Here is a 27,714-nt window from a genome sequence, read left to right as displayed (position 1 = left end):
ATGGTCCGGGGGAGAGAAGATGTCGATTTGTTTCCTTCTGACATCTTTCCCAGCATGAAATGGCTGAGGTATCTGAGAGAGCAGGGACGTGACTTTGAGCGTTTTCTGCTTCTGCCCCCAGGCTTTAGTCTTAAGAGCCCTCGACACCATAATTCTGTGGACCAACTTTCTCAGGGAGAGGTTGCTGTCTATACTGCTGCTTTTAGATTGGGTCTTAGAGTTCCTTTGCATCCCTTTGTGATGGACGTCCTGGAGGGGTATGATATTGGCCTTGCTCAGCTGACACTTAACTCTTGGGCAAACATTTTTGGATTTATTGCCAAGTGTGCTTTGAGCGGCATCACTCCTTCTTTTCCTGCTTTCCTCCGACTTGTAGTTATTGCCCCTTCCTCTCGCTCTCCCCAGGGATGGTGAAGGAAATATGTGCTTCACCCAAGGTGCATTAAGTCTAATACCAAAGGTTCAGATTAATTGCGAACAATTAATTCAGTGAGATCAAGTGATCAGAACAGCTAGCTGGAGCAATGCTTCCGATCAGTGAGTTCTAATGGATATTGAACTCTGTAGACACCTACTTTTGTCCCCATTCCCGAAAGGGAAAGGTTCGATGATGAAAACATAAATCTCCACTTGACAACGCATCTCTTATAAAATAACGAATCTCATTACCCCTTTTCATTTCACCCGAAACCTGCTATTTATAGAAACCTGCTATTTATGGAAACCTGCTAAAAATAGTAACTGCCGTAATGGGTAGTTGTTAAAAGTGGCAAGTCATAAAAGATAGAAACCTGTCAGAATTAGGTGTTGCACTCCAACATAAATCCTAAATGAGATAGAAATTGCGAGAGAATCCTATTCCTAATATGATTCGAAAGTAAGAGTCACGTATTAATTAAAATCCTAACGAGCCTAGAGTTCGTAACGGGCCCAGACGCATCCCGTCACAAGGTTAATACGCACTAAAGGACTCAATTAAATCTCAAATACTCCGGATTCTACGAATCCGAATCTGACTAAGAAAAACAGCCCAGACCCTATTTTCAACGCCTGGTTCTGGACGCCGAAATCTTCGGCGCCCAGGCCTGGGCGCTGAAAATACCTCGTACGTGTTTTTTCCTAATTCCTCGTGGATTAGAGTTCTGCAATTCTATCTTTCCACGAACTCTTTTCTATAAATAGGGCCTTAAGTTCGACGTGAAAAGCACACAACACACAATTATTATTCTGAGTATTGACTCTAAACCCCTAAGCCTAAGCCTCACGCTGCAAAACTGATCACGCGTTCTGTCGCAATCGATCCATAAATCGAACAGAACGTATCCTGTCCCATAACTTGAGATTCGTTAAATAAAAGGAGAAATAGCAAAGTCAAAGTGGTTAGTTTTCTAGGAACCGTGACACACCTCTCAAGGGTGCGTCGTAATGTGTCCCTTTTCCATGGTTTAATTGCTTTCCTCGCACTTTTATGAACTGTTAAACTAACTAAAATCTCATTGTTCGATCACGCTTAATAAATATGATATTTTTGGGAAATTGGATTATCATGCTAGGTCCCTTAAAACAATCTAAATCAGATAATCGCGTTCGATCTAGTACTATATGTTGCATATTATTAAAATCAACTCAGATTAGTTTAATAATTAACGCATGTCCCTTCAATTATTTATGCTGAGCTAGTAAGGATATCCTGCCTCTGGAGTTATCGAAGAGTGAGTACTCCTCTCGGTAGTTACAGTCCCCCGAACCCTCAATCTCTACCCTGCGGGTGTACGTTGAGCGATCCCCACCACCAGGGATCACAAGGGAACCTACGGCCGTCGTGGTCAAACATAATTGCACTCCCTTTATGTCACGATAACCGGGTTTTGTCAGTTTTTCTCATTGTCGTTAAAAACTGAATGGCGACTCCTATATTACTAGTCAATGGGGTGTAAACTCACAGGAAATCCAATTACACTTGATTTGACAAAAAGAAGCGTCACACCCACGAGGGACGAGGTCACGCATTAGCCTCGTGCTTTTTCGACCCCCTCACAGTGGCGACTCCACTGGCGATAGTGAAGGAAATACTCGTGCTTGTAGGTAATCAAAATAGCCGAAGGGTGAAACGATCCTACCCCGCGGTTATTTCCCAATCAAGTTGGGACGACCTGAAAATCAGCATATTACTGTGAACGGGCAGAACCGCATAACGAATCTTGGCTCCTTTGGTGTTTCATCTCGGGAGTTGGGACTAAGGATACCCATCGCCAACCGGGGGGTGCATACGCTTCGAATGTTGTCCACTCGGCACTTTCTCTAGTAGTACACCCGTCCCAAACCCAATCGCTCTCCCATTAGGTCCCTCTCCCCTGCATGCCCCCTTGGCTTGCACTTGCGGGTTGGCCTCTTGAGAGAAATTCGTCTGCTGAAGACACTACCTCGACCGGGGCATGTGTTGGATCTACGATAGAAGCGGTACCAAGCCAGGCGCAAATAACTACCCATAGAAGCCTATCATAAACTACGTGACATATTATTATTGCCTCATGATGGAATGTTAGTTATGTGTAGCGAAATATATGATTGTGTGTGACAAACTTTCCTAGAAAAACCAACCACCTTAAAAATTGCCCAAACATTCATAAACCAATTTGCCAAAGAGTTATACCGAAACACGTGTTCCGTAAACCCGAACGATCGCCACAAAAATAAGCGACGCTCGGGATGGCCTGTAACAAATACCACAAACGCTGCACAACGCGTAAAGGACGTTATTAGGCAAGCACGCAAAATCGAAGTCGCATAAACAAAAGTAGACGCAAACAGAAAACGAGAACCAGGCAGGGACGCATTTTCAACGCCCCTGGCTGGGCGCCGGAATTTCTCACGCCCTACCCTGGGCGCTGAAGTTGCTGCCTGGCCTTTTGGTCAGGCACAGCAGCCTCGGTGCCCACGCGCGTGAAGAAAATATGTAGCAAAAAAAAAACTTTTCAAAAAAAAAATTGCTGCGAGGGCGTATGAAAAGGTACTCGATTCTAAAAGCGACTAAAAAATAAAAATAAATAACTCTTTGTGTCGTTGTTAGGCCTCCTACGACGACAATGCTCGGCACCAAAACCGAGCATGCTAATTAAACGACCTTGAATGTCACATGGGCAAAGTATTCAAAAAAATAATGTTCAAATGGAGTTTTCAAGGAAAAATAATGTTCGAATAAAAAATAAATAAATCTGAGTCTAGACTAGGTTATGCCGAAGTACAATCTAAATCCTAAGTCTTAGTTGTCTTATCCATAGAATCGGTCCTAATATTTGGTGTCGTTCTGCAAGTTAAAAGGTTAAACCATATTGAGTCTCCCTTCCTAACATTTAAATCAATAAGCACCCATATGTAATTGTCATCCCTTGCTAGGAATCCACGGCCTCGATACTCTCTCTCACCAATAAAAAGAATATATTATAGTATTTGCAAAATGGGAACGGTCACGTTCTGGAAATCATTCCCCCATAGTCGCACAACCCCCAAAGTGAACCTAAGGTGTTAACACCATTGGCAAAGAAAAAATTAATGGCCCCAAGGCTTATAATCACATTGGGTCACGACTATCATAGTCCTCTCGAGTCACTCGCTCCTTGAAATACTACTAAGTACGGACTAAAAGATTTTCCATGAATGCAACATGACCAACCATGAAAATACCCAAATCGGCATACCATAAGGCTACCATTGGGGTAAAGCAATACACACTAAGAGGGAAGCCGCACTAATGATTCTAGTCTTGCAAAAATAAAAATTCAATCTCCCCAACTAACTACCTTGCCAACATTAAAGCAAAATGGCGCATGACAAATGAACACCCAAGGGTTAAAATCTAAAGTGTCAACCAACGAAAGTTATTGTCCAATTAGCCTAAGTCTGAGAGTTGCTTGGTCAAGTATTATAGGCTTACGCCATGTCATTATTTTGAGTCTAGGCCACCTCCTTATATTCATACCCGGGTTATAATCAGAAAGATTAATGGAAGTTCGAGTCTAAATCACAACTTCCAATTAAATCCCAGAAACTAGAATCTGAAAAGAAGCAAAAAAAAGTTATTTTCGATGCAATTCTTTTGTTAAATTTCAATAAGGTAAAAACAAGGTTTCGAATCTACGCTATTTGCACACTTTAAGAAACGACTAAATACGCTTGCAAAGTAAGACAATTAAAAGGTCCACCCTAGGCCTATTAAAGCTAAAGGTCCACTATAGGCCTACCAAACAAGGCTCACTCAGTCTCGCCTCGTGACTCAAAGACCAAAACCATCTACCTTTTAGCCTAAATAAAAAGGCTACATAAAGTTCTACGATGTCTACCCTTTCCAGTCCTTATGTTCTTAGACGCCTTCGCTCTGGGGCCTCTGTTCAGCTCATTTAACCCATCCATGTTCTCATCGCAATAATCCAAGAAACCATTACCTCGACTCTTGTTCTCGAACTTGTTGTCAACCGCAAACCACGCACGGCCATTGACACGTGCGTCATACCCATTATTTCCAAAGCCCAAACCTGTTCTTACGCCACCATTAGCATAATGACTGTATAACTTGTGTGGATACATCCTGTTTATATACCCTTGAGCCGTCCTCATGCTACTCATTGGCCTTGGTTGATGTAAACTCATGACACTAGCTTGAGGCTGAAAATTGTGAGTCCTAGAAGACATAATCCTCGTGCTTACCTATACAATAAAAAAGAGACAAATGAAGAGTACAATCTACGCTCAACGTAAAATAAAAAAAAATGTAAATAATACAAAAGAAACTTTGCAAAGTGCCTTTAAAAGTTCGTCTAAACAGAAGCATTTAGCGCACCACATCCGGGCGCCGAAATCTTTAACGCCCAAGCCTGGGCGCTGAATCTCTCTGCTTGCCAAATTTTGTCCAGAGTGCTCGTCATTTTATCCGCACATGCACGGAAAAATAACGAACACTTGGGGGGTACAATACGTATTCAGATATACGTACCACCAAAAAAATACATGTACTCAAAAAAATATATAAATTTTTTTTTTGGCTTACGACAAGGCAGTAGATTAAAATAATAATAAACTTCACTTATTCTACCGTTTCAAATAATATGCTTCCATCTCAGAACATACTTATCGAATTCGGCATTCTAAGAAACCATTTTCTGGCTAAGAACTACGCAAGACATGATTCCAAATTAAATCTATTTAAGGCGGATACGTAGGCAATCCATGATTCGGTCCAACCAATTTGCAAAAATATTAAAGCCTATAGAAAAACAAGAACAAGAAATAGAGTCCCTTATTGAAATTTAATTACTTGCAATCCAAGTCGAAAGAAAAATTTAAGTCAAAGAAAGAATCCAAGTCATCAAGATGCCAAAATTAACAAGCACACATCGAAAAATAATAAGGGCACGTACCCTCGCCAGAAGGAGCACTCACACTCCTAGGCACTTAGTCAAGACTCAAAAGATCGCTTTTCCTCAATTGAATGGGGGCTAGCGCAAGCGTCTATGACCTCTAAAGTACTCGACTTGACCCTCCCTAAAAGCGAACTAACTCACTTAAAGACTTTCTTTCACCACTAGACATAGTCGTTCGCTTAAAGACCTTCTTTCACCACTAGACACAGTCATAATCGCCAACAAGTAGTAAAGGCAGTAAGCTTGCAATAAAGAGGATTGTTCTACGCCATCGCCCCAACGTTCCTGCAGACTTAGGGCACCCGTTCATGGTAATTCAAATGCTTGCGAATCTCCTTTGAAAAAAATTAGGCATTGTCAATAGGACTTGGCACTTAACCAAGGCTCACCCTACTCGGACATATGACACGGGCATCTAAAATCAAAATCTGAAAGCATCATTAATGGGAAGACATAACAAGCAACTGGGGGCTAAAAATTGAAATGAAAGAGCTAGGGAAAGAACTAAATATACCTTGACCTTTTGTACAGACATACACCAAGTAAATCTAAGTCAATTTGAAAATGGTTTATGTTCCCACAATTCAGGAAAAGATGGCCCTAAAAGCCTAAAGCATATGCCAAACGGGCACAAGTAATATCTTGACGCCTGCACCCTGGCTTCCAGCAAATCCTTAGCCAGCATTCCAAAAATCGTAATAGTATTTTGATTCACTCATGTGATCCTGTACGAACCCTTCTATAAGTCAACTTGCCTAGGACACCTTTGATTGTACACAGTAGGACTCGGATTTTTAATAAGTTTCAAATAATTTTCAAAGACTTTTTCGAACATAATAAAGTGTCGTTGGTTTAAGCTAAATATGTGTTTATCTGGATATTGCAAGTGAGTCAAAAAGATTTCTAAATATGATTATGGGTAAAGAAAGGCACGTAACTTTTCGTCAAGGCACGCTTCCACATGTTACTACCTTGACCATGGCGATGTCTCATAATACGACATTTACAAGAGAAGTAGCAGGTCACTACTCGAACGTACGAGTCTGGTTCAAACTATTCATGATCCATGTCACCATGAATGCATAAAGACGTATGCAAAGCATTATAGCACCAAGCCAATCCCGTAGCTACAATTGGGGGCTTGAGAAAAACACTCTAAAAATGCTCGAAATGACGATTTTATCGCAAAATTCTCGACGCTAGTGCTATACACACGTCATAGGGGCACAATCCTAAGCTTTAATCGTGTAAAACGAACTTTAGAATGACTACAACCCCTCCCAAATTCTAAGCGTTACTTAGAATATATAAAGTCACCCCACTAACAAGGGTAACTGAAAATAACGAGTCACCAAAACTCCGATCAAACTACTGCACATAACGCTCGCCCTACAAGCGCTGTTACACAATCTACCTCGTTCCATAGCCAAAGCGAAAGAAAAATCAAGGATAAGAACTGTCAAAATATACCCAGAAATCATTTTCAACGCCCAGAGCTGGGCGCCGATATCTTTAACGCCCCAGCCTGGGCGCTGAATCTTTCTGCTAGCCAAGTTTTGCCCACATATAAAAATAAGAAAGAAACACCTATGAATCCTCGCATCGAACGAAGTAATAAACCATGCAAGCCCACGCAAAAGGTGCTACACTTGTTCAAACACCTGAACGAGGCGTGATGAAGTACTCCAATGCAAAAAATAATAATGTTATATCCCAACACCTGGAGAAATGTTCTAATACATGCGGTTAGGCCACACAAGCCTACATCGCACCATGAGTTCAACCATCCCACGGTACAAGTCTAAAAAAGGAGAGTAAGGCATACTGCACTAATGTAGGCACGACCAAGAGCATGTGTAAAAGAGGCAAAAAACTACTTATCCCCCAAATTCAAAATGCAAGCCACACGACTTCTACATTAAGGATTAAAGGTAGCAAAATATTACCTACCACGGAAGGGATAGCTCGCACCTACACGAGCGAAACCCCAAGGCACCTTTCTCGAAGGAACCTACAAAATTCGTACGCCAAAAGGAAGCATCCCAACATGCATACTTGGGGGCTCCAAGCTACGAAACGACCATAGCAAAATAAAAATAAAAAATCTCGAAACATATGTTTGAACAATCGGAAGGGCACGATGTTTGAGCCCACTTCATGAATAGGCCTGAACCCTACCAAGCTTCTAAGCAAACTATTCAAAATCAGTCATTGCTCAAAAAAAATTCAAGCAAACTGATTAATGGACCGCACACAAAGGCCATTCTATGAACACTCGTTCGCACATACATATCATCATTCACGAACGCATTCAAAAGAAAAAAAATATATACAAGAGCGATCAAAGTCTTACGCCTCAAGGTATGTTCCTCGGGCCATATAGACTCGCCCAACTGTTGCAATAACTGTACGCCTTAAAGAGCAACAGTTCCTTAAAATAATCGCCCCAAAGCGACAAGCACCGTAGTCCACCAATCGGCTACGGCTTCTCAAGAAAATCATCACGTTCTAAAATAAAGAAAAAAAAAACAAAAGAAAAGAGAATACATAGAACTTCCAAGTGAAATAAACGAATGAACAAGAGGCCAACTGTGTCATCAAAAGACCAGCCCAGACAACACTTTCAACGCCCCACCTGGGCGTGAATTATTTCAACGCCCAGGCCTGGGCGCCGTAAATGAACCCAGGCTCAAAAAAGGCCCTAACTTCTATTGGGCCCTGCCATATTCATTCGACTTGAAAATTGCCGAAAGTTGCACCTAACGACTTTGTCAAGAGTAGCACACCACTACGAAGATCGCTCGCACTTACGAGCACGATCCCAAATACAATCAAGGACATTACAAAATGCGTATCCCCAAAGAACCTCTTTGACAAGAACTGACCGCCAAGCACGAGTACTTGGTGGCTCGAAAGAAGAAAAATATATCTCAAAAAAAAGGTATGCAAAGTTAAAACAATATTCCCAAACTACGCTGTACAAAGTCCCGTGTTTGGATAATCTCAAAAGAAAAAGAACCGATTTACGACCTCAAGACAAAGGTCGCCGTTGATACTTATACATGGTCCCCCAATCAAGGACCCAGGTAGTGGAAAAATTGAGGCGTAAGGACTAGCTCAAAACCATGAAGGAAGATGACCACAAGACAATGGTCCGTCTAAGCACGTTGCCAACCCACATTCAGGTTACAACTAAATCCGAGCATCCCTCGGAAGAATTCGCTCTTGCAAGAAGGAACAAAAGAAATTCTCAAAAAAAAGAAATCACAATAAACAAGAAATAGAGACTTGCCCACCTCAATCAAGCAAGATCGCGCCGCGAACCACGCAGGTTCCAAATCAAGGAAAAAACGAATTCAGGGATGTCCACCCTTAGCGGACAGGGCTCGCCCACCTTCAGCGGGCGGGGTCTGCGTCACTAGCCGCGCAGGTCCTCAGTTTTCCAAAAATGAAATTTTCAAAGTTCAAAATAAAACAGGCTCGCCATCTTCAGCCGGCGGGGTCTGCGTCACAAGCCGCGTAGGTCCTTATTTTCAAATTTCATAAATAGATTCGTCCACTTCTATCGGACGGGGTGTCCACCCTTAGCGGACAGGTTCGCCATCTTTAGCCGGCGGGGTCTACGTCACAAGCCGCGTAGGTCCTTATCTTCAAATTTCAAAAACAGATTCGTCCACTTCTATCGGACGGGGTGTCCACCCTTAGCGGACAGGCTCGCCATCTTTAGCCGGCGGGGTCTGCGTCACTAACCGCGCAGGTCCTTAGTCGCTGCAGCGATAACCTTTATCGGTTTTCCCTTTTTCCAAAAATTAAAGGATCGGTTTTCCCTTTTTCCAAAAATTAAAGGATTGGTTTTCCGTTTTTCCAAAAAAGAACGATGTGATTGGTTTTCCCTTTTTTCCAAAAATTAAAGGATTGGTTTTCCGTTTTTCCAAAAAAGAACGATGTGATCGGTTTTACCTTTTTCCAAAAATTAAAGGATTGGTTTTCCGTTTTTCCAAAAACGAACGATGTGCTGGATTTTCCTTCGTTTTACGTCCCATAAAAACAAGGGGGTTTTTCTCGTTTAGCTAACCCTGAAAATGAGAATCTTTAAAAACATTTTTACCTCGTGGTTGGGCTTGGCCAGGCCCAATTACACTTTATAGCTTTGATTTCGAAAACATCTGTAGCTACTCCCAATGAAAAAGTGAGGGAGTTTCTACGCCTCTTTAGATACTTCTAATGACAAAGTGAGAGAGTATTCTATACTATCCGTTGACAAATCCCAATGACACGTGAGGGATATGTCGACATTTCAAGTGATGACCCTTAAGTCAAATGTTATCACTCGGGGGCACGTGAGACCCTCGCAAAACAGGTCACATACACCATGGCTTGTGTGGCGCACTCCGCCCAGTACTTTGACCATCGTCTCATCCCGAGACTCAGTCAAAGTGGGGGCTAACTGTAGACACCTACTTTTGTCCCCATTCCCGAAAGGGAAAGGTTCGATGATGAAAACATAAATCTCCACTTGACAACGCATCTCCTATAAAATAACGAATCTCATTACCCCTTTTCATTTCACCCGAAACCTGCTATTTATAGAAACCTGCTATTTATGGAAACCTGCTAAAAATAGTAACTGCCGTAATGGGTAGTTGTTAAAAGTGGCAAGTCATAAAAGATAGAAACCTGTCAGAATTAGGTGTTGCACTCCAACATAAATCCTAAATGAGATAGAAATTGCGAGAGAATCCTATTCCTAATATGGTTCGAAAGTAAGAGTCACGTATTAATTAAAATCCTAACGAGCCTAGAGTTCGTAACAGGCCCAGACGCATCCCGTCACAAGGTTAATACGCACTAAAAGACTCAATTAAATCTCAAATACTCCGGATTCTAGGAATCCGAATCTGACTAAGAAAAACAGCCCAGACCCTATTTTCAACCCCTGACTCTGGGCGCTGAAAATACCTGGTACGTGTTTTTTCCTTATTCCTCGTGGATTAGAGTTCTGCAATTCTATCTTTCCACGAACTCTTTTCTATAAATAGGGCCTTAAGTTCGACGTGAAAAGGACACAACACACAATTATTATTCTGAGTATTGACTCTAAACCCCTAAGCCTAAGCCTCACGCTGCAAAACTGATCACGCGTTCTGTCGCAATCGATCCATAAATCGAACAGAACGTATCCTGTCCCATAACTTGAGATTCGTTAAATACAAGGAGAAATAGCAAAGTCAAAGTGGTTAGTTTTGTGAGAACCGTGACACACCTCTCAAGGGTGCGTCATAATGTGTCCCTTTTCCATGGTTTAATTGCTTTCCTCGCACTTTTATGAACTGTTAAACTAACTAAAATCTGATTGTTCGATCACGCTTAATAAATATGATATTTTTTTGGAAATTGGATTATCATGCTAGGTCCCTTAAAACAATCTAAATCAGATAATCGCGTTCGATCTAGTACTATATGTTGCATATTATTAAAATCAACTCAGATTAGTTTAATAATTAACGCATGTCCCTTCAATTATATATGCTGAGCTAGTAAGGATATCCTGCCTCTGGAGTTATCGAAGAGCGAGTACTCCTCTCGGTAGTTACAGTCCCCCGAACCCTCAATCTCTACCCTGCGGGTGTACGTTGAGCGATCCCCACCACCAGGGATCACAAGGGAACCTACGGCCGTCGTGGTCAAACATAATTGCATTCCCTTTATGTCACGATAACCGGGTTTTGTCAGTTTTTCTCATTGTCGTTAAAAACTGAATGTCGACTCCTATATTACTACAATTGGGTGTAAACTCACAGGAAATCCAATTACACTTGATTTGACAAAAAGAAGCGTCACACCCACGAGGGACGAGGTCACGCATTAGCCTCGTGCTTTTTCGACCCCCTCACAAACTCACAGCTTACTCTTGACTGAACCTACAAGGTCACACCAATGACACGTAACAGATCAACGGATTAAATGAATCGGAAATTCATTTAATAGCCTTTCGGGATTTAAGTTGGAAACGTATTATACGATATCGTATCGCGAATATTCGTAAGCTAGGCGAGAAGAATAAATCGTATCATACGACGGTGATTCGTCGTATACGAAACGATAAATAATATATTGGAAATATATTTAATCGCGAATACGAGGAGCGGCCCACGAGCCGAGTGCACGAAGCACTCAAGGCCCATGGGCGCGCGCACGACTAGGGGAGCAAGCAAAGCAAACGCAGTAGCAGCGAGGCCCTTGTGGCGCGGAGCTGTGCGCGTGCTTGCGGGCCGAGACCACGACACAACAGCAGCGCGGCCCACGGCCCACTGGCTGTGCGTGTCCGTGTGTTTGGCGTGCGGGCTTGCTAGCCGGCCTTGCCTCATGGCTTGGTCGGTTAGTAAGGTTATGTAAATTTTGCTTAATCTGTGCTTTATACATGTTTCCGGGCCTTGGGGATTGTTTCCGCACATGTTATTATGTTTAACTGTATTCCCCTACAGTGGTATCATGAGCCTTATGTATTCAAAGCATGAATTAGCATGATTATTATTGTTTTTGCATCTGTCTGAAAATTTGGAATTTTTGTTGATTTTTCGGAATTTTTACGAATTATTGGATGAATTGCGTAATAATCAGGTCCGAAATAAAAAATGTTCGTTTTTTCGAGTTTTAAAACCCTAATTTGATTGAAAAGGATTTTCTAAGATCAACTCATGAGAACGAAATTGCAAAAACAGGCCTCGAAGTGTCTTTTTTGGGCGTTTTTGTTAACTTTTCATTAAAAATTAAAAGTGTCGATTAGTAATTCAATTAAAAGGCCAACCTAAACTACTCGAAATTTCTTGAAAATTTGATACAATTTTTCCGGGTATATTCTTGATCTATGGTAAAAATTTCAGATTATTCCGATAAGTATAAACCCAAGTTTGCCTTTCCCCAATTCGTAAAATTTGAAACCCTAATTGAATTTTAATTAATTTTGGTTTAATAATTCGGTTAATTGGGAAAGGGCATATGATTTCATGGGTCAGTGGCTAATTTTAAAAATTATTGGATTAAAATTTTGAATGGTTTCGTTAATTTTAATCCCACTTAAACCAAATTATTAAAAATCTGAAATTTAAATGTTAAAGAGCGATTTAAAGCTTCGGATTTTATGAATTAAAAGTTCAAATTTTAATGTTGATTCGTTCGTTCATAAAAAAATTTGAATAATGTTAGCCTTTGATTTAATATTTTACGAAATTGGATTGTCGTTAAAGTTTATTAAATCGTTAAAAATCGTTGTTTTTCAAAAATAAAAATCGTAACTTTTTCAAAAATAAAATTAATACAAGTTCGTGAAATTTAATTTAATTTTAGTTGAGTTGGTCTGTATCACGAAGGCCGAGCCGCAGCGACACGGGCAGCAGCAAGCGTGCTGCGTGCCTCGTGCGCGTTGGGCGAGGAAAGGGGCAGGCGGGACGCTTGCGGGGGGGCTGCGACGAAGCAAGGCGCGAGACATGCGACGTCCAGCACACACGAACGCACAACACGCAACGCAGGGGCAGCGGTGCTGCGAGGACGCGCGCGCGCGAAGGGCCTGGGGGTGTGCGAGCCTTCCTCGTGCACCTCTTGGGCCACACGCAAGGCATAGGGCTGGGCACAAGTCTAGCCCAACTACGTGATCGGACTTGTTTATTTCGTTGGGCTTCGTATATTTGCATTAATTTGGGCTAACTGGATATTTAATTTAATATTTTATTTGCTTGGGCCGGGCCGCGAGTTTTAATTTAATATTTCATAATTAATTATCCGGAATAATTATTGGTTTGAGTGGGAGCCACTAAATGAAATTAAAATGAAATAATTATTTTTAATTATTTTCGTAGGTCGCATTATTTTAATTAAATTCAATTTTAATTAGAATAAAGTCTAAGGGTTAATAATTTGGAAATTGATTAATCTTTTAGGACGCGTTTATGTGAACGTGAATTTTAATTAATTCACGTAAATACTTGCATATTAACATGGGCCATTCGTTTTAGCACACGAATGGGTGAATGCATAGAATATATATTTTATGTAATGCAGGTACTCCAAGTGACTAGTATGGCCAATTTAGGATAGTTAAATACGGTCTGCGTACCGTTCTATCTTTGAATGTAAAGTTTTAAATATGGTCTGCGTACCATGGAAATTTTGATGTAAGTTTATTATTTTCAAGTATTTCTAAGTTTAGAACTTTAAGTTAGCATTTGAACGAAGATTCAAGACGATGCCAAGCGAACAAGGAGGTGATGAAGATTGGATGCTTCAAGACAAGAAGTTTTGGGCCATACTAGATCACCATTTCTTTATGCAATTTAATATATATATATATATATATATATATATATATATATATATATATTATACGTGAATGTATGAATGTATGTATGCTTTGCATGAACAGGTTGTTTCATATGAATCGATTAGTTTTAAGTTTACTAAATAATCGAACCAACATAGAAACAACTAGGTCCAAGTAATATTGAGTTTAAAATTGCCTTCCAAATCAACACTTACAAAAATCTAGGGATCTAAGATAGTAGGTTTACGCTAAAGCGAGGTGCTATTTTAGTTGACTTAGGTGGTAAGGCGTCCTAAAGGAGCACGTTGATTGTGGTTACAACTCAAACAACAATGGCATTAAGTTGTGACAATGGGATAAATTATGGCATTAATTTATTAACCAAGAGTAATTTGGAGATTACTAGCAATAGGTTTTGCTTACCTAAAATCTTAAACTACTTAAGACATGCTAAAGCTGCTTAAGGATTTAGGACTTTTGGGGTCTTAGAATCGTTTCATTCATTTTGGACCATGTTTTTTGCTTTTTGCATGAATGAAATGTTTTAATAGCTTTAATGATTGCATGTTTTGCTTTTATTTCAAAGTTATTGAATTGTATGAATGGTTATTTATTGCAAATTCTTTTCGATTGTAGTAATCAAAATGGCCGCGATCAAAACAAAACTCAAAGTAATTGAAATTCTGGATGTAAAATTGAACCTATCAAACTTTCTTGATTGGGAGAGGAAGCTTCGGCAAGTCGTCAGGTGGAACAACATTGAATATGTAGTTGACCATCCGATCCCCAGCTATTACTCAAAGGATATGACTCCAGAAAAGCACTGTGCGTGGGCGAACCACATGTCCCTAGTGATGGATCTTATTCTTGGCTCTATCCCCAATGATTGGAGTGCAAGGTTCGTTGCATACGAACCATGGGCACTCCTAAGGCATTTTAGGGATATATGTCGTGGTAGATTCCAACATGGTGGTCAACATGTCGACCAAAATGTTTTTGAATTGGTAAATTCATTTGAGGATCTAAAGCTTAATGCTCCACTGGGTTGTTGCTTTGACGTCGAAAGACAAAAAGCAAGGGAAAGGGTCATTGATCTTGAAATGACAGAACGGACGCCAATCTGAACTCATACAAAGAAAATGGTTGGGCTTCTCAACCGGCTTGAGTTACTTGGTGATCCATTCCCAGATTCTGCAGCTGCGGGAATACTTTTGAATTCTCTTCACCCTGGTTATAAGAAATTCAAACTACTCTATTTCTCCAAGAAAAGGGAGAATACTCTTAGTGAACTAATTTACTTGCTTCATCAGTACTAATTGGACTTTGTAAGTGATAAGCAAGCATTGCTAAAAGTAAAGAGTAAGAAAATCAAGAAAAAGGTTCCGGGGAAGATCCAAAGCAAGGGTGCATCTCCATCTACTTCAGGAAGGCAAGTGGCGCCATCCAAGAAGAAGATGAAGAGGATCCTTCTCCATCTACATCGCAATGCTTCAATTGTAATGAAATTGGTCATTACAAGCGAGATTGCCCCAAACTAATGGAAGAGAAGAAGTACGGAAACGTTGCTTCTCCTTCAGGTATGTATGTTATACATTGTAATCTTGCTAATTCTACTTCTTGGGTATTAGATACTGGTTGTGGCTCACACTTATGTTCCCATTCGCAGGGACTAAGGAGAAGTAGAAAGCTTGGTAATGGCGAGATGGATCTACGCGTGGGAAATGGAGCACGGATTGCTGCATTAGCCGTAGGATCTTATTTTATTTCTTTGCCTAGTGGGTTTGTTTTGGAACTAGAAAACTGTTACTATGTTCCTAGTATCACCAGAAACATCATTTCCGTTTCAAGTTTGGATTCAAAAGGTTTTAGTTTTCAATTTAAAGACAATAGTTGTTCTTTTTCTTTGAATGGAATGTTCTATGGTTCAGCACAACAAGAAAACGGTCTTTATGTGCTAGATACCAAGAAACACATTTATAACATAAATACCAAAAAGGCTAAAACTGGTGATTCGGATCTCACATTTCTGTGGCTGTGAGGGGGTCGAAAAAGCACGAGGCTAATGCGTGACCTCGTCCCTCGTGGGTGTGACGATTCTTTTTATTCAATCAAGTGTAATTGGATTTCCTGTGAGTTTACACCTAATTGACTAGTAATATAGGAGTCGCCATTCAGTTTTTAACGACAATGAGAAAAACTGACAAAACCCGGTTATCGTGACATAAAGGGAGTGCAATTATGTTTGACCACGACGGCCGTAGGTTCCCTTGTGATCCCTGGTGTGGGGATCTCTCAACATACACCCGCAAGGTAGAGATTGAGGGTTCGGGGAACTGTAACTACCGAGAGGAGTACTTCGCTCGTCGATAACTCCAGAGGCAGGTTATCCTTACTAGCTCAGCATAAATAATTGAAGGGACATGCGTTAACTATTAAACTTATCTGAGTTGATTTTGACAATATGCAACATATAATACTAGACCGATGGTGATTATCTGATTTAAATAGTATTAAGGGACCTAGCATGATAATCCGATTTCCCAAAAATATTATATTTGTTAGGCGTGATAGAACAATCAGATTTAGTTAGTTTAACAGTTCATAAAAAGGGCGAGGAAAGAAATTAAATCATCGAGGAGGGGCACATTACGACGCACCCTTGAGAGGTGCGTCACGGTTCTCAGAAAACTAACCACTTTGACTTTGCTATTTCTCCTTTTTATTTAACGAATCTCAATTATGGGACAGGATACGTTATGTTCGATTTATGGATCGATTGCAACAGAACGCGTGAACAATTTCGCAGCGTGAGGCTTAGGCTAAGGGTTGGAGTCAATACTCAGAATATAATTGTGTTGTGTGTGTTCTTTTCACGTCGAATTTGGGGCTGTATTTATAGGGAAGAGTTCGTGGAAAGATAGAATTGCAGAGTTCTAATCCACAAAGAATTAGGAAAAAAACACGTCCCAGGTATTTTCAGCGCCCAGGGCTGGGCGTCAAAGATTTCGGCGCCCAGCTATGGGCGTTGGAAATAGGATCCAGGAAATTTTAGCGCCCAGGGCTGGGCGTTGAAATTGCTGTTTGGGCCGTTTCTTTGTCAGATTCAGATTCCTAGAATCCGGAGTGTTTGAGACTTAATCGAGTCTTTTAGTGCGTATCAATTTCATGACGGAATGCGTCTGGGCCCGTTACGAACTCTAGGCTCGTTAGGATTTTAATTAACACGTAACGCTTATTTTCGAATCATATTAGGAATAGGATTCTTGCAGTTTTCTATCTCATTTAGGATTTATGTTGGAGTGCAACACCTAATTCTGACAGGTTTCTATCTTTTATGACTTGCCACTTTTAGAAGCTACCCTTTACGGCAGTTACTATTTTTAGCAGGTTTCGGGTGAAATGAAAAGGGGAATTGAGATTCGTTATTTTATAGGAGATGCGTTGTCAAGTGGAGATTTACGCTTTCATCATCGAACCTTTCCCTTTCGGGAATGGGGACAAAAGTAGGTGTCTACAGTTAGCCCCCACTTTGACTGAGTCTCGGGATGAGACGATGGTCAAAGTATTAGACGGAGTGCGTCACACAAGCCATGGTGTATGTGACCTGTTTTGCGAGGGTCTCACGAGCCCCCGAGTGATAACATTTGACTTAAGGGTCATCACTTGAAATGTCGACATATCCCTCACGTGTCATTGGGATTTGTCAACGGATAGTATAGAAACTTCCTCACTTTGTCATTGGAAGGATCTAAGGAAGTGTAAAAACTCCCTCACTTTGTCATTGGGAGTAGCTACAGATGTTTTCGAAATCAAAGCTATAAAGTGTAATTGGGCCTGGCCTAGCCCAACCACGAGGTAAAAATATTTTTAAAGATTCTCATTTTCAGGGCTAGCTAAACGAGAAAACCCCCTTGTTTTTATGGGACGTAAAACGAAGAAAAATCCAGCACATCGTTCATTTTTGGAAAAACGGAAAACCAATCCTTTTAATTTTTGGAAAAAGGGAAAATCAAAAAAAGTTATCGCTGCAGCGACTAAGGACCTGCGTGGTTAGTGACGCAGACCACGCCGGCTAAAGATGGCGAGCCTGTGCGCTAAGGGTGGACACCCCGTCCGATAGAAGTGGACGAATCTGTTTTTGAAATTTGAAAATAAGGACCTACGCGGTTTGTGACGTAGACCCCGCCGGCTAAAGATGGCGAACCTGTCCGCTAAGGGTGGACACCCCGTCCGATAGAAGTGGACGAATCTGTTTTTGAAATTTGAAAATAAGGACCTATGCGGTTTGTGACGTAGACCCCGCCGGCTAAAGATGGCGATCCTGTCCGCTAAGGGTGGACTCCCCGTCCGATAGAAGTGGACGAATCTATTTTGAAATTTGTTTGTGCTTTTTTGAAAATAAGGACCTACGTGATTTGTGACGTAGACCCCGCCGGCTGAAGATGGCGAGCCTATTTTAAATTTGAAGACTTTATTTTTCGAAAACTGAGGACCTGCCCGGCTAGTGACGCAGACCCCACCCGCTGAAGGTGGGCGAGCCCTGTCCGCTAAGGGTGGACGCCCCGCTCGCTGGAGGTGAGCGAACCTGAATTCCTCTTTTCGATTTGGGATTCGTGTGCCGCGATCTTGCCCGATTGAGGTGGGCAAGTCCCTATTTCATTTTTTTTCTTGTGATTTCTTTTGAGAATTTCTTTTTATTCATTCTTATAGGAGCGAATTCTTCCAAGGGATGCTCGGATTTAGTTGCAACCTGAATGTGAGTTGACAATGTTGTTTAGATGGACCATAGTCTCGTGGTCATCACCTTTTCATGGTTTTGAGCTAGTCTTTTTGGCTCAATTTTGCCACTACATGGGTCCTTGATTAGGGGACTATGTATAAGTGTCAATGGCGACCTTTGTCTTGAGGTCGTAAACCGGTTTTATTTTTTGAAACATCCAAACACGGGACTTTGTACAACGTAGTCTGGGAACATTGTTTTAACTTTGCATACCCTTTTTTTTTGAGATATATTTTTTCTTTCGAGCCATCAAGTACTCGTGCTTGGCGGTCAGTTCTTGTCAAAGAGGTTCTTTGGGGATACGCATTTTGTAATGTCCTTGATTGTGTTTGGGATCGTGCTCGTAAGTGCGAGCGATCTTCGTAGTGGTGTGCTACTCTTGACAAAGTCGTGAGGTGCAACTTTCAGTAAGGAAATTGGCAATTTTCGAGTCAAATGGATGCGGCAGGGCTCAATAGAAGTTAGGGCCCCTTTTTTTTTGAGCATGGGTTCATTTTCGGCGCCCAGGCCTGGGCGTTGAAATAATTCACGCCTAGGTGGGGCGTTGAAAGTGTTGTTTGGGCTGGTCTTTTGATGACACAGTCGGCCTCTTGTTCATTCGTTTATTTCACTTGGAAGTTCTATGTATTCTCCTCTCTTTTGTTTTTTCTTTATTTTTAGAACGTGATGATTTTCTTGAGAAGCCGTAGCCGATTGGTGGACTACAGTGCTTGTCGCTTTGGGGCGATTATTTTAAGGAACTGTTGCTCTTTAAGGCGTACAGTTATTGCAACAGTTGGGCGAGTCTATATGGCCCGAGGAACATACCTTGAGGCGTAAGACTTTGACCGCTGTTGTTGTTGTATATTTTTTCTTTTGAACGCGTTCCTGATTGTTCAATACTTAGAATGATGATATGTATGTGCGAACGAGCGATCATAGAATGGCCGTTGTGTGCGGTCCGTTAATCAGTTTGCTTGAATCATTTTTTTTTGAGCAATGACTGATTTTGAATAGTTTGCTTAGAAGCATGATAGGGTTCAGGCCCATTCATGAAGTGGGCTCAAACATCGTACCCTTTCGATTGTTCAAACATTTGCTTCGAGAGATTTTTTTTTTATTTTCCTATTGTTGTTTCGTAGCTTGGAGCCCCCAAGTATGCATGTTGGGATGCTTCCTTTTGGCGTACGATTTTTGTAGTTTCTTTCGAAAAAGATGCCTTGGGGTTCCGCTCGTGTAGGTGCGAGCTATCCCTTTCGTGATAGGTAATATTTTGCTACCTTTAATCCTTAATGTAGAAGTCGTGTGGCTTGCATTTTGAATTTGGGCGATAAGTAGTCTTTGCCTCTTTTACACATGCTCTTTGGTCGTGCCCGCATTAGTGTAATATGCCTTACTCCTTTTTTAGACTTGTACCGCGGGACGGTTGAACTTATGGTGCGACGTAGGCTTGTATGGCCTAACGGCGTGTATTAGAACATTTTTCCAGGTATTGGGGTATCATTATTATTTTTTGCATTGGAATATTTCATCACGCCTCGTTAAGGTGCTCGAACAAGTGTAGCACCTTCTGCGTGGGTTTGCACGGCTTATTACTTCGTTCGATGCGAGGATTCATAGGTGTTTCTTTCTTATTTTTATATCTGGGCAAAACTTGGCTAGCAGAAAGATTCAGCGCCCAGGCTGGGGCGTTAAAGATATCGGCGCCCAGCTCTAGGCGTTGAAAAAGGATTTCTCGGTTCTTATCCTTGATTTTTTTTCTTTCGCTTTTGCTTTGGAACGAGGTAGGCTGTGTAACGGGCGCTTATAGGGCGAGCGTTAGGTGCAGTAGTTTGATCGGAGTTTTGGTGACTCGCGATTTTCAGTTACCCTTGTTAGTGGGGTGACTTTATATATTCTAAGTAGCGCTTAGAATTTGGGAGGGGTTGTAGCCATTCTAAGGTTCGTTTTACATGATTAGACCTTAGGATCGTGCCCCTATGATGTATGTATAGCATTAGCGTCGAGAATTTGCGATAAAATCGTCATTTCGAGCATTTTTAGAGTGCTTTTCTCAAGCCCCAATTGTATCTACGGGATTGGCTTGGTGCTATAATGCTTTGCATACGCTTTTTATGCATTCATGGTGACACGGATCATGAATAGTTTGAACTAGACTCGTTTAGTGCGAGGTACGTTCGAGTAGTGATCTGCTACTTCTCTTGTAAATGTCGTATTGTGCGACATTGCCATGGTCAAGGTAGTCACATGTCGAAGTGTGCCTTGACCAAAAGCTAGGTGCCTTTCTTTACCCATAAAAAATCTTTTGACTCACTTGCAACGTTGAGATAGACGCATACTAAGCTTAAACCAACGACACTTTATTATGTTCGAGGAAGTCTTTAAAAATCATTTGAAAATTACTTAAAATCCGAGTCCTACTGTGTACAATCCGAAGTGTCCTAAGTAAGTTTGACTTATAGAAGGGTTCGTACAGGATTACATGAGTGAATCAAAATACTGTTACGATTTTTGGAATGCTGTCTAAGGATTTGCTGGAAGCCAGGGTGCAGGCGTCAAGATATTACTTGTGCCCGTGCGGCACGTGCTTTGGGCTTTTTAGGGCCATCTTTTCCAGAATTGCGGGAATATAAACCGTTTTCAAATTGACTTAGATTTACTTGGTGTATGTCTGTACAAAAGGTCAAGGTATACTTAGTTCTTTCCCTAGCTCTTTCATTTCAATTTTTTAGCCCCCAGTTGCTATTATGTCTTCCCATTAACGATGTTTTTAGATTTTGATCTTAGATGCCCGTGTCATATGTCTGAGTAGGGTGAGCCTTGGTTAAGTGCCGAGTCCTATTGACAATGTCTGATTTTTTTTTTTTTAAAAGGAGATTCGCAAGCATTTGAATTACCACGAACGGATACCCTGAGTTCGAAGGAACGATGGGGCGATGCCGTAGAACAATCCTCTTTATTGCAAGCTTGCTGCCTTTACTACTTGTTGGCGATTATGACTGTGTCTAGTGAAAGAAGGTCTTTAAGCGAACGACTATGTCTAGTTGTGAAAGAAAGTCTTTAAGTGAGTTAGTTCGCTTTAGGGAGGGTCAAGTCGAGCACTTTTAGAGGTCATGGGCGCTTGCGGTAGCCCCCATTCAATTGAGGCAAAGCGATCATTAGAGTCTTGGCTAAGTGCCTAGGAGTGTGAGTGCTCCTTCTGGCAAGGGTACGTGCCCTTTATTATTTTTCGATGTGTGCTCATTTTGGCATCTTAACGACTTGGATTCTTTCTTTGATTTAAACTTTTCATTCGACTCGGATTGCAAGTAATTAAATTTCAATAAGGGACTTCTATTTTTTATTCTTGTTTTTCTATAGGCTTTAATATTTTTGCAAATTGTTTGGACCGAATCATGGATTGCCTACGTATCCGCCTTAAATAGATTTAATTTGGAATCAGGTCTTGCGTAGTTCTTAGCCTAGAAAATGGTTTCTAAGAATGCCGATTTTAAACAAGTAAGTTCTGAGGTGGAAACATATTATTTGAAACGGTAGAATAAGTGAAGTTTATTATTATGTCCCTCTGCTGCTTTGCCGTAGGCCAAAATTTTGTTTATTTGTTTTATTTTTTGAGTACATGTATATTTTTTGGTGGTACGTATATCTGAATACGTGCTGTACCCCTCCAAGTGTTCGCTATTTTTCCGTGCATGTGCGGATAAAATGACGAGCACTTCTGGACAAAATTTAGCAAGCAGGGAGATTCAGCACCCAGGCTGGGGCGCTAAAGATTTCGGCGCCCAGCGGTGGGCGCTGAAAATGTTTTCTGGGCGGATCTTTTTTGGTGCGCTAAATGCTTCTTTTTCTTTTTAGAATAACTTTAGAGGCTCTTTGCAAATTTCCTTTTTTATTATTTATTATTTTTTGTACTATTCATTTGTTTTCTTTTTTATTCGTGACCCAAGACGGTTTGAAAGATGGGTTGAATGAGATAGGATAATTTGTATAGGTATTGGTCAAGCATGAGGATTATATTTGCTAGGGCTCACAATTTGCAGCCTTGAACTAGTGTCATGAGTTTACATCACTAGTAGAAAAAACCCCTGTTGCAGCCCCCTTGTTGCAGCGTACATGTATAAATACGCTTCAACAACCAGTCGGTCAACGCGGGTCAAACCCTTTAAAGGGTTATCGCAACGTACATTTTAAATGTTCGCAGCAAATGTGTTTGTTGCAGCGTACAAAATAAAAGCCCGCAGCAACAACCCGACTTTATCGCAGCGTACATGCTATTGCCCCCTGCAACAAGTCCGCGTTTCAAAATATTTTGCTGCAATAACGTTATTTCGTCAATAGCTTTTTCACTTAACAAAATATCTCAAAATTTTATTTTCCAGCGCTCTCTCAACTCCTTCTCTCCAAGCATCCGGCCTTCGAACTCAGCCGTCGAACTCAGCCGCCGTCGAACTCAGCAGCCGTCGAACTCAAGCGTTGCTCGGCCCTGCGTCGCTGTCTTCGCCGGTGGGTCTGTGTTCTCGCCTCATCTCCCCCATCGCGTTCTGTTCTCGCCGTCACAGTCCCAAGTATTTCGATCTCTTACTCTCTCTTGCGCGAATCTGTTTGAGGAGGTATAGTTTTCCAACTTTTTGTGTTTGTTTTTCCCTAATTTCGTATTTTTAGGGTTTGCTTTCAGTCAATTCTTGATTTTTCCCCCAATTTCGTATTTTTAGGGTTTGATTACATAAATTATTCTTATTTTTTGTTTTAATTAATACATTTTTTTCCGATATTGATTGTTAGGGTTTGATTTTTTTTGGTAGCTTATAATTCATCCGTTGACCGGTTTCCTACTGAAAAGAAGAAGATTGTGGTGAGTGGGAATCCGGTTAAGTTGTTAATAAAGAAGTTTGTGTCAAAAGCCGTGGCAAGGACGTATTTTTTCCCTAGGTTGGCTAAGGTATCAGAATCGGAGGCGGTGGTGCTGCTGGTGCTTGGGGGATCCTTTGGGGCTAATTCTATGAACATTGCTCTATTCAATATTTATTTTCAGATGTTGGAGCAGCGGCCAAATTTGCATATAATTTGGGAGACTGGTGTTGAATCATTCAATGAGATGGAGAGCCTTGTTCGAAACCATCCTCGATTGGTATTGGCACCGTGAGTTTTCGATTCCCATTCCATTTTAACTCACCATTATAGCTGTTCCAATGTTCCATTGATGTTTATTTATGAGAAAGCTATTGTCATACTATACTAAGTTGCTAACTAGCTGAGTAGTTTTACTCCTCTTCAATTGCTTCATATAACTATAGATAATCCTAGCCTATGTTGATTTACAAATTACAATTTGTCAAGATAAATCCGCAGGCTACATGCCAAGCTTGTACACCAAATGCATAAGATTTTGGTTCCTTGGAGAGGATATTTTGGCACTGCTGTACCACAAGTGTCCTATCTTCACCATAGATAATAAGTCATTGTTACGTTAGGTTAGAGCATCTTTGCTCGTGTTCCAATTCACTGTTATCCTGTAAAGAAATTCATATAATAACTAATAAGTGGTGACTAGAGAATAACCTATCCCAGAAGCAAGTTTATTCCCTCAGCTCTTGAATACTTGATTAATTTTAACAATGGCCTTTTTAGCTGTTTTGAAATAAAATGATTGTCACATTCCTTTTAGGGTTTGTGGTTGTCAGTTGTCACCCTTCCTCTCCTTATCACATGGGCCTCATCAAAATGTGTGATAATCCCCTATGTTATAGAATGAAGGGAGTATATGTTTTATCTTTTATTCAGTACCCAATTCTGTTCCTGGAAGTCAATGTTGTTGATCCAAATCTTTTCTTTGGTTTATAGGCCTGCTTCAACTGTTAATTTTGTACTTGACTTTTTGTGTTGATTTTGAACACGAAATCATTATCCGTAAACCTCTTTTGTCTGTTTCAGATATATATATATATGCTTGCGTGTGTGTCTCAAAACATTTTACTATCATCTTTAGGATCAGTAAAGTCCATCTGATTGTTCTTTTTTTCCCGTACATGATCTGAACATAATTTTCGTTTTTTATAAGGTTTTTGCGTTCTATGGACATGGGATATGGAGCTGCAGATCTTATTGTTTCGAGGGCTGGATCGATGACTTTTACTGAACTACTAGTTACAGGGAAACCTGCCATCCTGGTAACAACCTTTGCTTCCTTTATGGTCTCTTCAATTTTTGAATTGCTATAAGGCTTGTTTGGTCGTTATAGGTCATATTAGGCTAAAATGAGGCTTTTTTGCTCCCAAATATGAAATAAAGAACCTTAGGACTCATTTTAAACATATTAAATGTTTTATATGATTAGTTTTAACTTTCCAAGACTTACTCCAATCTATTTATGCACATTCGAGACTTCTTTGGCCGTTATAGGTCATATTTAGGCTAAAATGACATTTTCGCTCCCAACTTTGATCTAACGAACTTAAAAACTTATTTCAAACTTATTACATGATTCATATGATTATTTTTAACTTTTCAAGACTCAATCCGATCTATTATGCACATTTGAGACTTGTTTGGTCGTTATAGGTCATATTTAGGCTAAAATGAAGCATTTTCGCTCCCAACTTTGAACTAAAGAACCTAAGGACTCATTTTATACTTATTGTATGTTTAATATGAATATTTTTAACTTTCTAACACTCATTCCGATCTACTTATGCAAATTTAAGGCTTGTTTGGTCGTTATAGGTCATATTTAGACTAAAATGACATTTAATCTAATGCTCCCATCAAATTTTTGTTTTTGAAGGTCTATACTACAGGAATGCGCCTTATGCTAGTGAGGAAATTGATGTGGTTCGTGAGCAATGGGCTAAGTTTTTTACCAGAAAGTATTTATTATTGGCCTGAGCGCGTTTGATCGAGTTGGCTTAGATGTTATAGAACAATATTTTGTATTAAAATGTATGCGTACGTTGAAATTGGAACGTACATATATTTAAATGTATTAGTACGTGCACTTTGGTTTTGGAATATATACAAAACTACAGTTATTGTTTATATATTTGTTATACAGGTTGTGATATTCTATTATTGTTATGACAGGTTTCTATATTTGGTGCAAAGTCCCTAAACAAAATTAGAATTTTCCCGCCAAAAGTGCTTTGTTGCAGCGTACATATATATGTGTACGCTGCAACAAGGGTCTAAATTTTGGCAAATTTTCAGACTTGTTGCAGCGTACAAATAGATGTACGCAGCAACAAGTGGAGTTTTTTGCAGCGTACACTTCTTTGTACGCTGCAACAAGTCACTATTTTTGCCAAAATTTTGACACTTGTTGCAGAGTACATGCATATGTACGCTGCAAAAAAGTACTTTTTGCAGCGAACATTGTACGCTGCAACAAGTTCAGACTTGTTGCAGGCCCCCCAGTTGCAGCATACGATGTACGCTGCAACAGGGGTCTAAAAGCCCGCTGCAATAAGGGTTTTTTCTACTAGTGCATCAATCAAGGCCAACGAGTAGCATAGGGACGGCTCAAGGGTATATCAACAAGACGTATCCAAACCAGTTATATGGTCATTATGCTAATGGTGGTGTAAGAGTAGGTTTGGACTTTGAAAATGATGGGCATGACGCACGTGTCAATGGCTGTGCGTGGTTTGCGGTTGATAACAAGTTCTAAAACAAGAGTTGAGGTAATGGTTTCTTGGGTTATGGCAATGAGAACATGGATTGGTTAAATGAGCTGAACAGGGACCTCAGAGCGAAGGCGTCTAAGAACATAAGGATTGGAAAGGGTAGACATCGTAGAACTTTATGATTTGGATTGGTTGACTCAATTCTTTTCCTTCTTTTACTTAGGTAAATTTCGCACTTTGGGAGGTACGGGCTAAGTATTTCATGGCTCGCTCTTTTCGCTCTCCCTTTTCTCTTTCTATTTTTTTCTTTTTGCTCGGGATTTCTCCCCTCAACATAAATCCTTTAATCAATTTGGGCTAAAAGGTACATGGTTGTGGTCTTTGAGTCACGAGGCGAGACTGAGTGAGCCTCGTTTGGTAGGCCTATAGTGGACCTTTAATTTTAGTAGGCCTAGAGTGGACCTATAATTTTTGTTGGCCTAGGGTGGACCTTTAAATTGTCTTACTTTGCAAGCGTGTTTAGTCGTTTCTTAAAATGTGCAAATAGCGTAGATTCAAAATGTTGTTTTTACCTTATTGAATTTTAACGAAAGAATTACATCGAAAATAATTTTTTGCTTCTTTTCAGATTCCAATTTCTGGGCTTTAATTGGAAGTTGTGATTTAGACTCAAACTTTCATTAATCTTTCTAATTATAACCCGTGTAAGAATACAAGGAGGTGGCCTAGACTTAAAATAATGACGTGGTGTAAGCCTATAGTACTTGACCAAGCGACTCTTAGATTTAGGCTAATTGGACCATAACTTTCGTTGGTTGACACTTTAGATTTTAACCCTTGGGTGTTCATTTGTCATGCGCCATTTTGCTTAATGTTGGCAAGGTAGTTAATTGGGGAGATCGGATTTTTATTTTTGCAAGACTAGAATCATTAGAATGTGACCGTTAGAATCACTAGAATCATTTGAAATACTTAGCCCGTACCTCCCAAAGTGCGAAATCTACCCAAGTAAACGAAGGAAAAGAAATTAGTCAACCAATCCAAATCATAAAATTCTACGATGTCTACCCTTTCCAATCCTTATGCTCTTAGACGCCTTGGCTCTGGGGTCCCTGTGCAGCTCATTTAACCCATCCATGTTCTCATTGCCATAACCCAAGAAACCATTACCTCAACTCTTGTTTTTGAACTTGTTATCAACCGCAAACCCCGCACGGCCATTGACACGTGCGTCATGCCCATCATTTCCAAAGTCCAAACCTGCTCTTACACCACCATTAGCATAATGACCATATAACTGGTTTGGATACGTCCTGTTGATATACCCTTGAGCCGTCCCCATGCTACTCATTGGCTTTGGTTAATGTAAACTCGTGACACTAAGCACGAAGATGCAAATTGTGAGCCCTAGCAAATATAATCCTCATGCTTGACCAATACCTATACAAATTATCCTATCTCATTCAACCCATCTTTCAAACCGTCTTGAGTCACGAATATAAAAAAAAAAGACAAATGAAAAGTACAAAAAATGTAAATAATACAAAAGCAAACTTTGCAAAGCGCCTCTAAAGTTAGTCTAAAAAGAAAAAGAAGCATTTAGCG

General features: G+C 40.5%; 1 protein-coding gene across 1 annotated transcript; it reads left to right on the top strand.

Annotated features, from left to right (window-relative positions):
• LOC130463315 (uncharacterized) lies at positions 1-25,543 on the top strand. The gene is made up of 4 exons (XM_056832410.1): positions 1-325; positions 23,296-23,632; positions 24,552-24,660; positions 25,275-25,543. The coding sequence occupies exons 1-4, from the start codon at positions 1-3 to the stop codon at positions 25,383-25,385; spliced, it is 882 nt and encodes a 293-aa protein (XP_056688388.1). The 3' UTR covers positions 25,386-25,543.
• The last annotated feature ends 2,171 nt before the right edge of the window (positions 25,544-27,714 follow it).

Source organism: Spinacia oleracea, chromosome 6 (genome assembly GCF_020520425.1).
Source record: "Spinacia oleracea cultivar Varoflay chromosome 6, BTI_SOV_V1, whole genome shotgun sequence".
NCBI classification, from domain to species: domain Eukaryota; kingdom Viridiplantae; phylum Streptophyta; class Magnoliopsida; order Caryophyllales; family Amaranthaceae; genus Spinacia; species Spinacia oleracea.
This window is presented reverse-complemented; position numbering and strand designations above follow the sequence as displayed.

Coding starts and splice junctions, on each gene's coding strand:
- LOC130463315 (XM_056832410.1), top strand. CDS start 1: ATGGTCCGGGGGAGAGAAGATGTCGATTTGTTTCCTTCTGACATCTTT. Junction 23,633..24,551: donor CCTCGATTGGTATTGGCACC/GTGAGTTTTCGA, acceptor GTTTTTTATAAG/GTTTTTGCGTTCTATGGACA. Junction 24,661..25,274: donor CAGGGAAACCTGCCATCCTG/GTAACAACCTTT, acceptor TTGTTTTTGAAG/GTCTATACTACAGGAATGCG.